At 42.6% G+C, this 14,211-nt stretch overlaps 2 protein-coding genes across 2 annotated transcripts in view; both read right to left on the bottom strand.

Annotated features, from left to right (window-relative positions):
* LOC141106756 (uncharacterized) overlaps nucleotides 1–1,761 on the bottom strand; it is a 171,238-nt gene extending 169,477 nt beyond the window's left edge. Inside the window, exon 1 of the mRNA XM_073597683.1 lies at nucleotides 1,685–1,761. Coding sequence (XP_073453784.1) covers nucleotides 1,685–1,761 — 77 coding nt within the window. The remainder of the gene's footprint in view (nucleotides 1–1,684) is intronic.
* A 5,809-nt stretch (nucleotides 1,762–7,570) lies between these two features.
* The window catches only part of LOC141104662 (uncharacterized), an 81,480-nt gene continuing 74,839 nt past the window's right edge, over nucleotides 7,571–14,211 (bottom strand). The window contains exon 9 of the mRNA XM_073594329.1: nucleotides 7,571–10,834. Within this exon, the coding sequence (XP_073450430.1) occupies nucleotides 10,151–10,834 (684 nt within the window). The 3' untranslated portion in view covers nucleotides 7,571–10,150. The remainder of the gene's footprint in view (nucleotides 10,835–14,211) is intronic.

Genomic DNA, 14,211 nt, shown 5'->3' with positions numbered 1-14,211 from the left:
AAGACATCTGAACTTGAGAGGAGGGATGAGAGTATAAGGCTTGTAGTGCTTTTACAAAGGGAACCAAATCTAGCCAGGACCGCGTACATAAATGGCCAGCTTAAGCGGTCGAAAGCTTTTTGTGCATCCAAACTTAAAATGATAGTGGGTTGTTTAGTTTCAGTTATCAAGTCAATCAGGTCTATGGTTCTTCTCGTGTTGTCCCCTGCATGTCTTGTTGGGACAAATCCAACCTGATCTTTATGGATTAAAGTCGTCAGCAGGGGAGAGAGTCTATTGGCTAATATTTTAGTGAAGATCTTATAATCCGAATTTAGCAAAGCAATGGGGTGATAATTGTCTGGTAGTCCTTACCCGGTTTAGGAATAACTGTAATGTGAGCATGTAAAAATTGTGGGTGCGGGGTGGTGCCCATAAGGAGAGAAGAATATAACGATTGTAAGTAGGGGTTTAGAGTCTGTGAAAAGGTTTTGTAATAAATTTAAGGGAGGCCATCTGGACCTGGGGATTTATGGGCAGGCATATTTTTGATCACTTCTGCTATTTCCTCTGTGGTGATCGGTGTGTTGAGGGTAGAGATTTGTTCAGTGGATAGTTTGGGTAGTGTTAGGGAGGATATGAATTCATCCAACTTTGACTGTGAGAATTGGGAATTTGAGTCAGAGCTTAAACAGTTATACAACCGGTTATAGAAGTCCCCAAATACTTTAGACATAGCATTAGGACAGTATGTGGGGGTGCCATCTTGCTGCATCAGGTGGTCAGGTATTGATAGAAAGGGCCTTGGTTTTAATCTGTTAACTAGCATCCTATGTGTTTTATTCGCAAATTCATAGAATTTTTGTCTGGCCCACAGCATAGATTTGGAAATTTTGTTCATATCAAATGATTTGATTCGATTTCGGATTGAGGTAACAGCTTTCATTCTTTCCACCGTGGGGGATTCCAACAAGTGCATCTCTGCAGATTGTAGCTTAGCAAGGAGGTCGGCTTTTAGTTTGGCAGAGTCTCGTTTCAGGCGAGAGCCTGTAGATATGCACTCACCTCTAAAAAAGGCCTTATGGGCCTTCCACAAGGAGGAGATTTCCAAAACCGACCCATCATTTAGTTGGAAGAATTCGGTCAGCTTTTGTTGCAGGGGGGTAAGGGATACTGGGTTTTTGATCAGGGACTCGTTGAGACGCCAATGGCATCTCTTAGGGTTTGTAAATGTTAAAATAATGTTAAGTTCAATGGGTGCATGATCCGACCAGGTAATAGGGTTTATCTCCGAGGAGACTACATAAGGAAGTAGAGGGGCCGTAACTAGAAAGTGATCTAATCTAGAATATAGTTTATGGGGGGACGGAGTAAAATGTGTAGCTTTTCTGAGTGGGATGTTTTACTCTCTAGGTGTCAAAAAGATTATGTGATCTAGTTAATTTATGAAAGGAGGCGGATAATAGGAGTAGTGATCCTTGGGGTATCATGGAATAAAGCTTGTCTATCTCTGGTCAGAGATATGCACACATTGAAATCGCCTCCCAAAATCATAAAAGGCTGAGAAAAGGGTTGTAACTTCTCAAAAACTGTTGTGAGGAAACTGATTTGTCCTACATTTGGAGCATATATGTTAGCCAATGTGAAATGAGTGTTCAGGTGACTACAATTCAGGAGTATGAACCGACCGTGAGGGTCTAAATACGATGAGAGGACCCGGATTGGGCAGGAACGTTTGATGAGAATTGCTACTCCTGCCTTTCCAGATGGATCTGAGGCCATATAGGCCATAGGAAAATGTTTGGAAGCAAATTTAAATGAGCCACCGGGTTTAAAATGGGTCTCCTGAATCATAATCACTTCTGCATTGGAGGACCTAAACTCCCTCAGAGCTTGTCATCGCTTCCCGATGGAGTTCAGGCCCTTAACATTGCATGAATATAACTTAAGAGCCATAACCAAACAGGTGTAAATAATGCTAGCGTAATATATACTTTAAACAAATATATGAACATCCATGAGATAAAACACATAAAGGCACATAGATACCGAAGTTGAAACGGTGTTATAGATTTAGCATTGGTAACCATAAAAAGGTCAGGAAAAAAACACCTGAAGATTGAAAAAATGGAAAATAGCAAGAAAAAAAAAGGAAAAAAATTCACAAAAAAAACACAAATTTTTTTTTTAAAAACCTGAAGGTAAAAAAACTTCAGGATACCCAGGCAGAAGCCATGAGTTGTGGTGAGGGGCATAGCAGCCTGCAGGAACCGACGGCGGGTCCCCGTCTCTTCTAAAGTAGCAGACAAAACTGATCGGTGGTAGGTAAATAGTCGATCCAAACAGGAAAAGGGGGAATAAACGTCTTCCAGGAAAGTCATGGGAAGTCTGCTCCATCAAACAGTAAGGAGTGTAACTCTTTGTGATTAACAGTGACCAGCTTCCAAGAGGGTCACTGGCATAGCCAGATTAAGCTATATCTGGCCATGGTATGAAGAATTAGAAATTGAAGGAGGGATGGCCTCTTCAGGTATCTTCAGGAATCTGTGAGAGTTGAATCGTTGAGGGGTGGCGAAGGCCTTCTGCGATCTTCGTTGGACTGGGGTCCATATCTTGGCTGGGAACGTGAGTGGCTTAGGATTCGGAGCCTGGGACTGAAGATCTTCTTCAGGGATGGGAGGAAGACCAAGGTTGCGGATAAAGGCTTCAGTTTTGTAATGGTCTCTCAGTGAGTATTGGACGCCATCTTTGGAAGCGGACAGGTGGAATGGGAACCCCCAACGATAGGGGACCTGATGGTTTTGTAAATGTGTGGTAACAGGGCGAAAGCTGCGCCTTTTTGCTAAAGTAATTGGAGAGAGATCACTAAAGATTTGGATCTTGGTTTGTTTAAAGTCAATGCGTGACTTGTTGCGGGTTGCAATTGTGAGGGCTTCTTTGCTCTCGTAGTAGTGAAAACGGACAATAATGTCTCTGGGGTTAGCACTAGGAGGGGGTTTTGGAGCCAAGGATCTCTGTGCCCTGTCAAGACGCCAGTCTATGTCAGGTATCTGGGGGGCTAAGGTAATGAACAGGCCCAAAACATAAGGTCGCAGCTCCTTGTCACTGACCGTTTCAGGAATCCCTCTGAATCTCAAATTCTGGCGTCTTTCCCGGTTCTCCAAATCTTCCTGCTTTAGCTGGAGCTGGGATACTGTATGTTTCATGGTGGCGTTGTCTTCCTCAAGGAAGCACTCCATGCTGTGAATAGGCCGCAACGGTGGCGGCTGAATAAAGCCTCTGTAGATCGCTTTTTGAAGCCGATCTTACCCATATGGTGCCTGGGGACCACTGACAGTCGGAGGTGTCACTCCTGGAGCTAATGGTGCTTTGGACACTTAGCAGGAGCTGTGGACAGAGAGGCAGGGACCAGAGCTCTTCTCTCACACGTCCGCCATCCTACATGCCGCGCATGTGCCCCCCAATGCCATACCCTCCACACTCCTCTATTTTAAATCATGCACTTCTCTCCTATGCATACTTTTCACTGTCATACCTCGGGAGCCTCTACTGCCTATATTGCCATTGTCATACCCTCAGTGCTTCTCTCCTGCTCATCATGCCCCCTTTCATACCCTCCACTCTTCTCTCCTATACATACTGCCTATTGTAATACCTCAGGACTCTTCTACTGCATATACTGCCCATTGTCATACCCTCCTTGCTTCACTTCTGCACATAAGGCCCACTGTCATACCCTCCACTGTCCTCTACTTTAAATCATGCCCACTCTCATACCCTCCACACTTCTCTCCTATGCTCACTTTTCACTGTCATACCTTGGGAGCCTTTACTGCATATACTGCCCATTGTCATGCCCTCAGTGCTTCTCTCCTGCTCTTCATGCCCCCTTTCATACTATTCACTCTTCTCTCCTATACATACTGCTCACTGTAATACTGCAGGACTCCTCTACTGCATATACTGCCCATTGTCATACCCTCCATGCTTTCTCTTGCACATAATGCCTATTGTCATACCATCCCACACTCCTGCTCTGCTCATAAATTCCCCTGTAAGACCATTTGCACTCCTCTTCTGCATATACTGCCCCCTGTCAAACCCTCCACATTCCTCTCCTCCATACACTGGCCAAAAAGACACATCTTTAGCATTGTTTATTATGCTCACAAGCATTCCTGGTCTGAAATGGGCACACTTTTGCTAATAATAATATTATTTTTATTACCGTAAATACTCAAGTATAAGCCGAGTTTTTCAGCACATTTTTTTGTGCTGAAAAAGTCACTGTGTACTCCGCAGCTTCATGCACCTGATCTCCCGGCGCTGTGACATGAAGTCTAGTCGGCGCCATCCAGTGTTACAAAGCCCCGCCTTCTCCTTATCCTCGTCCGTGATAGGCGGAATACTGACTCACTGCTTTGAAACTGAATCAGTGTTTCGTCACGGACGAGGAGGCGGGACTTTGTTACACTGGACGTCTGCCGACTAGACTGCATGTCACAGCACCGGAGATCAGGTACCTGAGGCTGCAGATGTACACAGGGAGATGGCACAGTGAGGCTACAGATGTACACATTGAGATGGCACAGTGAGGCTACAGATGTACACAGTGAGATAGCACAGTGAGGCTGCAGATGGACACAGTGAGATGGCACAGTGAGGCTGCAGATGGACACAGCGAGACGGCACAGTGAGGCTGCAGAGGGACACAGTGAGATGGCACAGTGAGGCATGCAGATGGTCACAGTGAGGCATGCAGATGGGCACAGTGAGGCATACAGAAGGACACAGTGAGGCATGCAGATGGCACAGTGAGGCATACAGATGGCACAGTGAGGCATACAGATGGCACAGTGAGGCATGTAGATGGGCACAGTGAGGCATGCAGATGGGCACAGTGAGGCATGCAGATGGACACAGTGAGGCATGCAGATGACACAGTGAGGCATGCAGATGGCACAGTGAGGCATACAGATGGCACAGTGAGGCATGCAGATGGCACAGTGAGGCATGCAGATGGACACGGTGAAGATGGGCATTGTTGACCCTCTTTTCCACTTACAGTAGCTGCTGCATTTCTCACCCTAGGCTTATACTGCAGTCAATAATTTTCCCATTTTTTTGTGGTAAAATTAGGTGCCTCGGCTTATATTCGGGTCGACTTATACTCGAGTATATACAGTAGTCGATTGTAGGTTCTAACGTGCAGGGCCCTCTGATTCCTCCTGTATTGAATTGTATTATAACTGTACTGTTTGCCTCAATGTTGTAAAGCGCTGGGCTAACTGTGGGTGCTATATAAATCCTGTATAATAATAATAATATTAATTATTATTAGTAGTAGTAGTAGAACAAGAAGAAGTAGAAGAAATATATTTATTATTGAATTATTATGGAAAACAGTAATCCAAAAACCCATCAACTTCATGCCCCCCTCTCTAAAATAATAATAATATTATTATTATTATTATTAATAATAAAAATAATTATTGTTATTCAGACAGAAGAGCAGATGTTTAGCGCACAATCATTTTTACCTGATGTATAATTATTTTTCTTATTTGCCATTGCCTCCTCTCTATAATCATGACTCTCTAATGACTTCCTTTCTTTGGTTCCCACTCTTCCGCTCTGTGCGTCTCATGGCTGTCCACCTGATCTACATATATGGAGGCTGGGCAGCAGATGAAGCTTGTGAGAAAACTGATGTTATTTGCTTGTGATGACAGTCCTATAGTTTGGTTACTTAAATTAAGAAAGCTGAATTTAACTTTAGCACTGGAATTATTTTTCTATTCCCCATGCATACCAGGCCCCACAAAAAAAAAAAAAAAACAGCGTGGGGTCCCCCCAAAATCTATACAAGACCCTTATCCGAGCATGCAGCCCGACAAGGCATAGAATGTACTGTGCAGTGCACAGTGCATTGTGGAGCGTTCGGCAGACTAACAACCCGCCGAGTGCCCCGCAAATTCGGGTGTTCACCAAAACGGCAATGTTCAGGATGAACTTATGCTTGGTCTGAACCGCTCGCCCAACACTACTATCCATGTAACCGTTCAGAGACAGTGAATGTTAAAGCGTTGAAACCATTGTAGGACAAATGACTGGCCAATTAGCAAGCACCATCAACGTCGTGTGGAAGGAAAGGGAGTGAGTCACATGCTCCCTCAGAAATACCAGTTATTTCTCTTCGACTTCCTGTGGCCAAAAAGAAGGGCAAAAAACCAAGGGAAGATAATCATAAATTCCTTGTAAGGCCACCATTAAAGGGAACCTGTTGCTTTGCCCTGCATGCAGGAGACAAGTTTGGTTCTGTCATGTAATACTTACAGGGTAAGTATTAATCATACTGTACATCAAATCCTCTTATAGCTCAGCTGGTGTTCAAATTATCTGTGGCCTCTACAGTGTATATTAGAGTCTACAATTTCCTTCCTACATTACCTTCCAAAGTTGTAAAAAAGACTGGGCAAAATTACAGTTTGTTTTCAACACTAAAATGACAAAAAGCAAGCGAGCGCCCCAGCCTCCTGCATCACCTTTGGCACCTCTTTATCTAAAAAAAAATCCAATAAAATACAAAAGTGTTAGGCCTTGTTTACTTGGGTGTACTATAGGGTATGCCCATGCAAGGGTCATGTTTGCCCGCACAGGAATGCACAGGTGTTTGAGCATCCATATGCAGGTAGTTCCATTCATTTTAGTTGGGATGCAGCGGCTGCTGCCAATTTGACAGCCGTGTGGGTGCCAATGCAGGGCCCCTTTAGCAAATTGCAGCAGATACATGCTAACTGACATGCTTTGACAGACAAGATTTCTTCATTTGCTATAGGAGTATTCTTCCCCTATTTGCTATAGGAGTATTTCCCTTGATCATTTTTAAGATAGTTACTCTTATTTTGTGAGTTATCTTTTAGATTTTTTTTAAATAACATGGTGACAGAGGTGATTTTAGTACTTTGGAGATTTCCCCGATCTGAAGGGCGCTGCAAGGCTGACGACGTCATTGATGACGAAACGTGTAGGAAGGACTTCATGACGCATTGACCATTTTGATGATTGAAAACTTCAGTTTCTCTGCATTGATGCCTGATTTGATTTTATAACAAGTGAGTGAAATACTTTTTAATCAATAAACTACGTGGAAAATACTACACTATGATATGCCCCTTTTATCGTTCTATACTTTCTTGGGAGTGTTAAAGATACCGTGGGCAGTGGAGGAGCATCTTATTAGGACGAGCCAGGTGATTCAATTCCAGTGAAACCATTCCAGGATCATTTTGAACATGCTTGTCTGACCTTCCTTGGTGGGGATCCACATTGAGGAGTAAGAGGCAGCGTGAACGGGTGCTGGTGACGGATCATTTCTGGATACTCCTTCTATCTATCCATATTGATTGCCACCTTTCAACTTATTCTTGAAGCAGGATTGAGAATGCTTTTATATGGACTGATCAATTATATGTAAATTGGACTTTATAATCTGATTTCTTGGTTTTAAGCGATGCACCTGCGTTATACTATGTTCTTTAACACTCAAGGGCTGGTAGTGTGTTTGTTTCATATCATCTTTTTGAACACATTGTTACATAAAATTCTTTAATAAAAATTATTGACATGAAAATACATTTATGAATTAATGAATACATAGCAGGTTCAGATTGATGACATTTTAAATCTGCCTGAAGTTTAGCTTCACCTCCGAAGAGAAAAGTTCAGGACTACAGGAGTGACAGCGTCCACAATAACATTTCCAAATCATAAAAACTTGTTTCTAAAATAGTGATAATTCAGAAACTGTACAGCAGTTGGTGAAAAGGTACAACTTCGTTCCAAGGTTCCTCTCCATTTGTGATATCTAGTTTACAGTCTTTTTATGCCAGTTCAACAAGGATTCTAAATGTTTGTGAAAAACCATCTCCATGATATTGAATAAACGAGAAAATCCAGCAGCGATAATGAAGCAAACGTTCTAATCGGATCAGCCTGACGTTGTTTTAGGTGGATCTGAATAAAGGCTCAGTGTTAGGCTATGGACAGACAGATGTAAACCAACATGCTTACCTTTACATCCAATTTCTTCTATGTTCTTCTAAGTCCAAAAAAAAGGGAAAAAAGGTTTTATGTGCATCTTTTCTGCATTTTTCCCACACCTAAACGTGACAGACTGCAGATAAAAGGATGTAAATTGGCACACATTTATTGACATCCACCTGACCATAGACATGGGTCTATATAAAGCTTCATAAAGGCAAAACAAAAGTGACATCTGTTCTGTTTGGCTCCGACTCTGTTCTAGAGTCCCCTGCTGATCGGAACAGATGCCGCCTGTGTGAAAGCCTTAGTCCAAAAGTTTGTAGAAATCTGACCATCACACCTATATGAGTTTGTTGGACATCCTACCTCAAAACCATAAATTCGCAGTGCACCCCACTGCAGCTACAGCAGATACAACAGCCTCCACTCTTCTAGGAATGCTTTCCACGAGAATTTGTGACCATTTAGCCATACAGTAAGAGCAATTATGAGTCCAGGCACTGATGTTGGACTATAAGCCCTGGCTCGCACTTGGTGTTTCAATTAAGAGGTATGGACTGCAGAGAGAGAGAGAGAGAGAGAGAGATTACTTTGCTCCTGTACAAATCATTAGTAAGACCTCATCTGGAATATGCAGTTCAGTTTTGGGCACCAGTTCTCAAAAAGTATATCGGGGGAACTGGAGAAAGTTCAGAGAAGGGCAACCAAACTAATAAGAGGCATGGATGAGCTTGGCTATGAGGAAAGATGCAGTGATGGCTAACCTTGGCACCCCAGATGTTTTGGAACTACGTTTCCCATGATGCTCATGCACTCTGCAGTGTAGTTGAGCATCATGGGAAATGTAGTTCCAAAACATCCAGGATGCCAAGGTTCCCCATCACTGGATTAGAGAAAATTAATGTATTCTCTCTTGAGGAGAGGAGATTAAGGGGGAATATGATCAACATGTACAAATACAGAAGTGGTCCATATAGTGAACTTGGTGTTGAGTTATTCCCCCTAAGGTCATTACAGAGGACAAGGGGGCACTCTTTGCATCTGAAGAAAAAGAGATGAAACCTCCAAATACGGAAAGGCTTCTTCAGAGTAAAAAATAGACTCCTTCAAGAGCTGGTTCTCTCCAGCTTAGCAGATTGTTTTAAAAAAGGCCTGGATTTTTTCCTGGATACACATAATATAACTGGATACTGATATTTTATAGGTAAAGTTTATCCTGGAAATATCTGATTGCCTCTTGGGGGATCAGGAAGGAATTTTTCCCCACTGCTGGAGCAAATTGGATCATGCTTTTTTTTTTTTTTTGCCTTCTTCTGGATCAACTGTGGGTTTAGGATACAGTTAGTCCCCCTACAGATGAACTTTCAAAGATACAAACATGCGTTTGTATGTCCAAACATTTGAGTTAGTTCACATTTCTGGCATACATTCTTATACAGTACATGAATCCTCTACAAGTGGTTGTGCTTCTGCGTACTTTGTTGTATACAGTACTTTACCTTTATTTCAACCTTTTTTTCCATGTATTATTTGTGTGAAATGTGTTATAAACCTATTAGGCATTTATTGGGCCAATCGTGTTGGTTGGGTACTTTGATTACAAACAAATTGGCTTACAAACATGCTCTTAGAACGAAACTTGTTCGTATGTAGGGGACTTACTGTAGCGTATATGGAGGTTTTCTATTTGTGTGTGTTCTTTTCTATGTTGACTGAACTGGATGGACTATTTTCAACTAGTTTAACTATGTAATTCATCCCATTGGTGTTCAGTAGGGCTGAGGTCAGTGCTCTGTGCAGGCCACCCAGTTTCTCCTCATCAAACTAGTCAAGCCATGTCTTTTTTGGATCTAGCTTTATGGGTGCAATCATGCTGGAACAGAAAAGGACCTCCCCAAACCGTTGCCACAAGTTTGGAAGTGCAATTGGTTTAAATGTCTTTTTATGCTGTAGTAGGATCTGCACCCTTCGCTGGATATATCAGGTGTCCATTTGACTTTGGTCATATGGTAGATGTGATGGTCCACTGTGCACAATTATTTGCCCATTTATAATGTTTCAGGTGCACATCACCACCTAATTCATAAGATATTTTCAAGAATTTCAATCAAAACCTTTCCCATGCTCAAGGAACTGGCTTCTCAGTTGTGTGAATTCTTTCATGAGCCACAAAAACTGACCTCTGTCTAAAGCATTTCCCACACATGGAGCATGAATATGGCTTTACCCCTGTGTGAGTTCTCTGGTGCTGCACAAGAGCCGACTTATGAATGAAACACTTCTCACATTCAGAACACGGAAACGGTCTATTCCCAGTGTGGCTTTTTTGATGTCTCCTGAGGCTGCTTCTGTCGGCAAAACACTTCCCACATTCAGAACACGGGAAAGGCTTCTCCCCAGTGTGACTCATCTGGTGCCTTGTAAGCCTGTCCTTTACAGGAAAACACTTCCCGCATTCTAAACAGGGAAATGGCCTCTCTCCCGTGTGAATTTTTCTGTGAGAAATAAGATACCATTTATGGGAAAAACATTTATCGCATTCGGAACAAGAATACGGCTTTTCCCTCGTGTGAACCACTTCATGACGGATGAGGGTAGATTTGTCCGAAAAACATTTCCCGCATTTGGAACAGGAGTAAGGCTTCTCCCCCGTGTGAACTCTTTCATGCGTGATAAGTGTTGATCTCTGTTTAAAACATCTGCCGCATTCAGAACATGAAAATGGCTTCTCCCCTGTGTGAACTCTTTCGTGTGTGATAAGTGTTGACTTCTGTTTAAAGCGTTTTCCGCATTCGGCACATGAGTACTGCTTCTTCCAAGTACGGCACTTCTGGGTTGGGTTGCCTTCTGCTTTTTTAGTAGATCGTTTAACAGAGTCAGAATGCATGAGTACTTTATTCCCTTTGTGAGCTGTGTGATGAGTGTCAGGACGGGGGGTGGTCCCCCCGTGCATAAAGGGATTCGATGATAGCGCTACGCAGTGAGGTGCTAGATGGACATTTGGGGTAATTAAGATTTCTTCTGAAGAATCAGAGGTGGCTTCATGGCCTTGCATTTCATCATCAGGTGAGTCAAATGGTTTTTGCTCTATGTCAAACCTAATGTATCGTCCATCTGAAAGAAACAAGCCGTAGAGGGAGAATAGGACTTACTGAACTGATTTTCAGGAATGGAAAACTGCATGACCCAACATGGAATATGGAAATATATTATTTTTCTAGTCCAAGAAAAAAAGTTGTTTTAACCACTTCAGCCCCAGAAGGATTTCCCCCCTTAATGATCAGGCCATTTTTTTTGATACGGCACTGCATCGCTTTAACTGTCAAATTGCGCGGTCATGCAACGTTGTACCCAAACAAAATTGATATCCTTTTTTTACGACAAATAGAGATTTCTTTTGGTGGTATTTTATCACCTCTGCGAATTTTATTTTTTGCGCTATAAACAAAAAAAGACCGACAATTTTGAAAAAAAAAAAAAACAATATTTCTTACTTTTCGCTATAATAAATATCACAAAAAATAAATTAAAAAAAATATATTTTTGGTAAAAAAAAAAAAAAAATTGCAATAAGCGTATATGGATTGGTTTGCGCAAAAGTTATTGCGTCTACAAAATAAGGGATAGATTTATGGCATTTTTATTACTATTATTTTATTTGCTAGTAATGGTAATGGTAGTAATTTATTTGCTAGTTTTTTTCTGTCCAGCCAGACCTGAGATCCACACAGTTGTGCCTCACAGCACAGCCACTTTGTTGCAGTTAAGAATACATTGGTGTCATCTCCTCCACAATACTGCTGAGTGAGCAGTGAATAAACAGCAGTATGCTGACAACAACATATTTCTTAAGCCGATCACAGATGGATCAAATCTTGGCTTGTTCAGCAGGGAGATCGCCCGATATTTAATCCATCTATAGCCAGGCTAATTGTACCCAAGTCGATCCATCAATCGATATGGGTACAGTTAGCCTGTTGGATTGTTAGCATGTGATTACTGCCCGTAGCTATAGCTGCTAGCCATAATCATTGTATTCTGCTGGCCAGGAAAGCTCCCTGTGCTCCACCTGTGATGGAAGGAAAGAAAATGTATTAATCTATGGCTTGCTCCACTCTGCTCTCTTCTCCTCTCAGCATCTTCCTTGCAGCATATTTAACACCTGATTGACTCCTGGACATGCCCTCCTTCTTCCAGCTACACAATTACACTTTGAACTCTTTGCGTAATTATTGTTTACTACTTACCTGTGCTGATCTTTACAGGAATTTCCTCTTCCTTACATGGATGATCACTACTCCAATATGGCTCTTCCTCCTCTTTAATCCTCACATGTCCTTCTTCCTCCTCCTCCTCAGCTTTGATGTCTCTCTGATTGGCTCTGGTGTCTGTGAATAAAGATGAGAGTGAAGCCCCCTGTACTGAGATGTATGAGAGACCCCAGAGAGTGTGTGTGGGGGGAGACTGGTCACGTCTCTTGGCTGGTAACACAATGACATGATGTGAGGAGGAAAGCCGGAGTCTAATAGAGGCTGATGTCTCCTGACTCCCCCACTGGGCACATACTGTCTCCCCATTACTGTCTACTGACAGAGGAGGGGGGAGAAGAAGAGATTGTTGTAGTGACTGAACAAGGAGAATCTGGGACACTTTCCTGGATTTAGTGTTTATTACTCACCTGTTCTGATCTCTGGAGGGATCTCCTCCTCCTCCTTACATGGATCATCACCACTCACATACGACTCTTCTGTTTCATGTTTCATTTCAGCTTTAACGGCAATCATATTTTCATCCTGGACATTAAAAACATACATCGGCTACTATATATTGCTTAGGGTGGACCTGTATAATATTTTGATGCAATGTATGTAGCGGTACCCCCGTAGGGGCTGCTAAGTGTTGTGGCCCACCTGTCACCCTGCCCAGCCCAGCATTCAATCATCAGACATTCCAAGGCAATAAACAGTCCATTAGCTTTGTCTTTATGTTTCATTGAGGGGATTGAACTTGGATGGGGTATAGGGAGTAAGGAATGCCCAGTGAATTTGGAACAAACAATTGGGACAACTTATATACAAACTGTATGGCTGAATTTGCATCACATTCGGACCAAACTTGTGCTGGACCCTTTTTTTTTTTTGTCCGCACCAGAATGGGATCGCATGGGTGTTCTGATTCCTGTCCGAATTCACAGTTCGCACTGTGATCTGCAAATAGATCTGGGGGTGTCATTAACTTTGTATTGACACCCACAACGGGTCGCAGAGGGCAGTGTGTACTGCCGACGAATCAGGTGCGATGCGGGAAACTTGCAGGGTTTCCAGCATCACACCAGTCTGAACTGAGCCTTAAGGAGAGGAGGGTTTAGTTCTATGGCATTCCAAAAAAACTATGCATAGTAGAAGACCTCTCATTATTAGATCAAGATTAAATAAAGACTACATGGGTTGTGGCTTTCTAATAAAGTCTTTGTCTGACCATCTAATGTTCTACACATCAGAGGACAGCGGGAAAATGATTTGTGGAGGTGATTTGATCCTCCCCATCCAGTCCACACAGAGTGCTGGGATCCCCTCCTCTTCACCTCCTCTCATAATAATAAGAAATTATTTCATTACCTCTTCCTTACTTGGCACACACTCTCCAGCCTCACACCCCCACCAGGAGGATTCTTGAGCAGAAATTCCCCCTCCTTCTTCCATTTTTGGTCTACAAGAAAATGGCAGCTGCCTCGTCCTGCACTGAGAACACTTCCTGCTCTTCCAAGGCAGACTGCCACTGTTCTGTCAGATTAGGCGACCCAACAAATCTTGTAACGGAAGTGACGTTCCATCATAGCCATCTTGGTACACCCCCCACTCAGCCGCAGAAAGCCTACAGTCTGAAGTCGCCAAGCGGACATCTTTTTACACCCACAAAGTCTTTCATTACACACTTATTTTTACCAGTAAACTGAGCTTATATCATCAAATACAGTATTTAGAAGTCTGTGACACTGTTTTTATGTTGAATTTTAAAACCAGCGGACTTCTGTCAGATTACCAAACCTGTGAGATCAGCAGGCTTGCCGCTCCTTTTAAAATTCAACATCAAAACAGTGTCACGGACTTCTAAATACTGTATTTCATGATATAAGCTTAGTTTACTGGTAAAAATAAGTGTGAAATGCAAGACTTTGGTGGGTGT

This window comes from Aquarana catesbeiana, linkage group LG08, assembly GCF_042186555.1.
Source record: "Aquarana catesbeiana isolate 2022-GZ linkage group LG08, ASM4218655v1, whole genome shotgun sequence".
Taxonomy (NCBI): domain Eukaryota; kingdom Metazoa; phylum Chordata; class Amphibia; order Anura; family Ranidae; genus Aquarana; species Aquarana catesbeiana.
The sequence above is the reverse complement of the archived record's forward strand: the minus strand, read 5'-3'. Positions and strand labels throughout refer to the sequence as shown.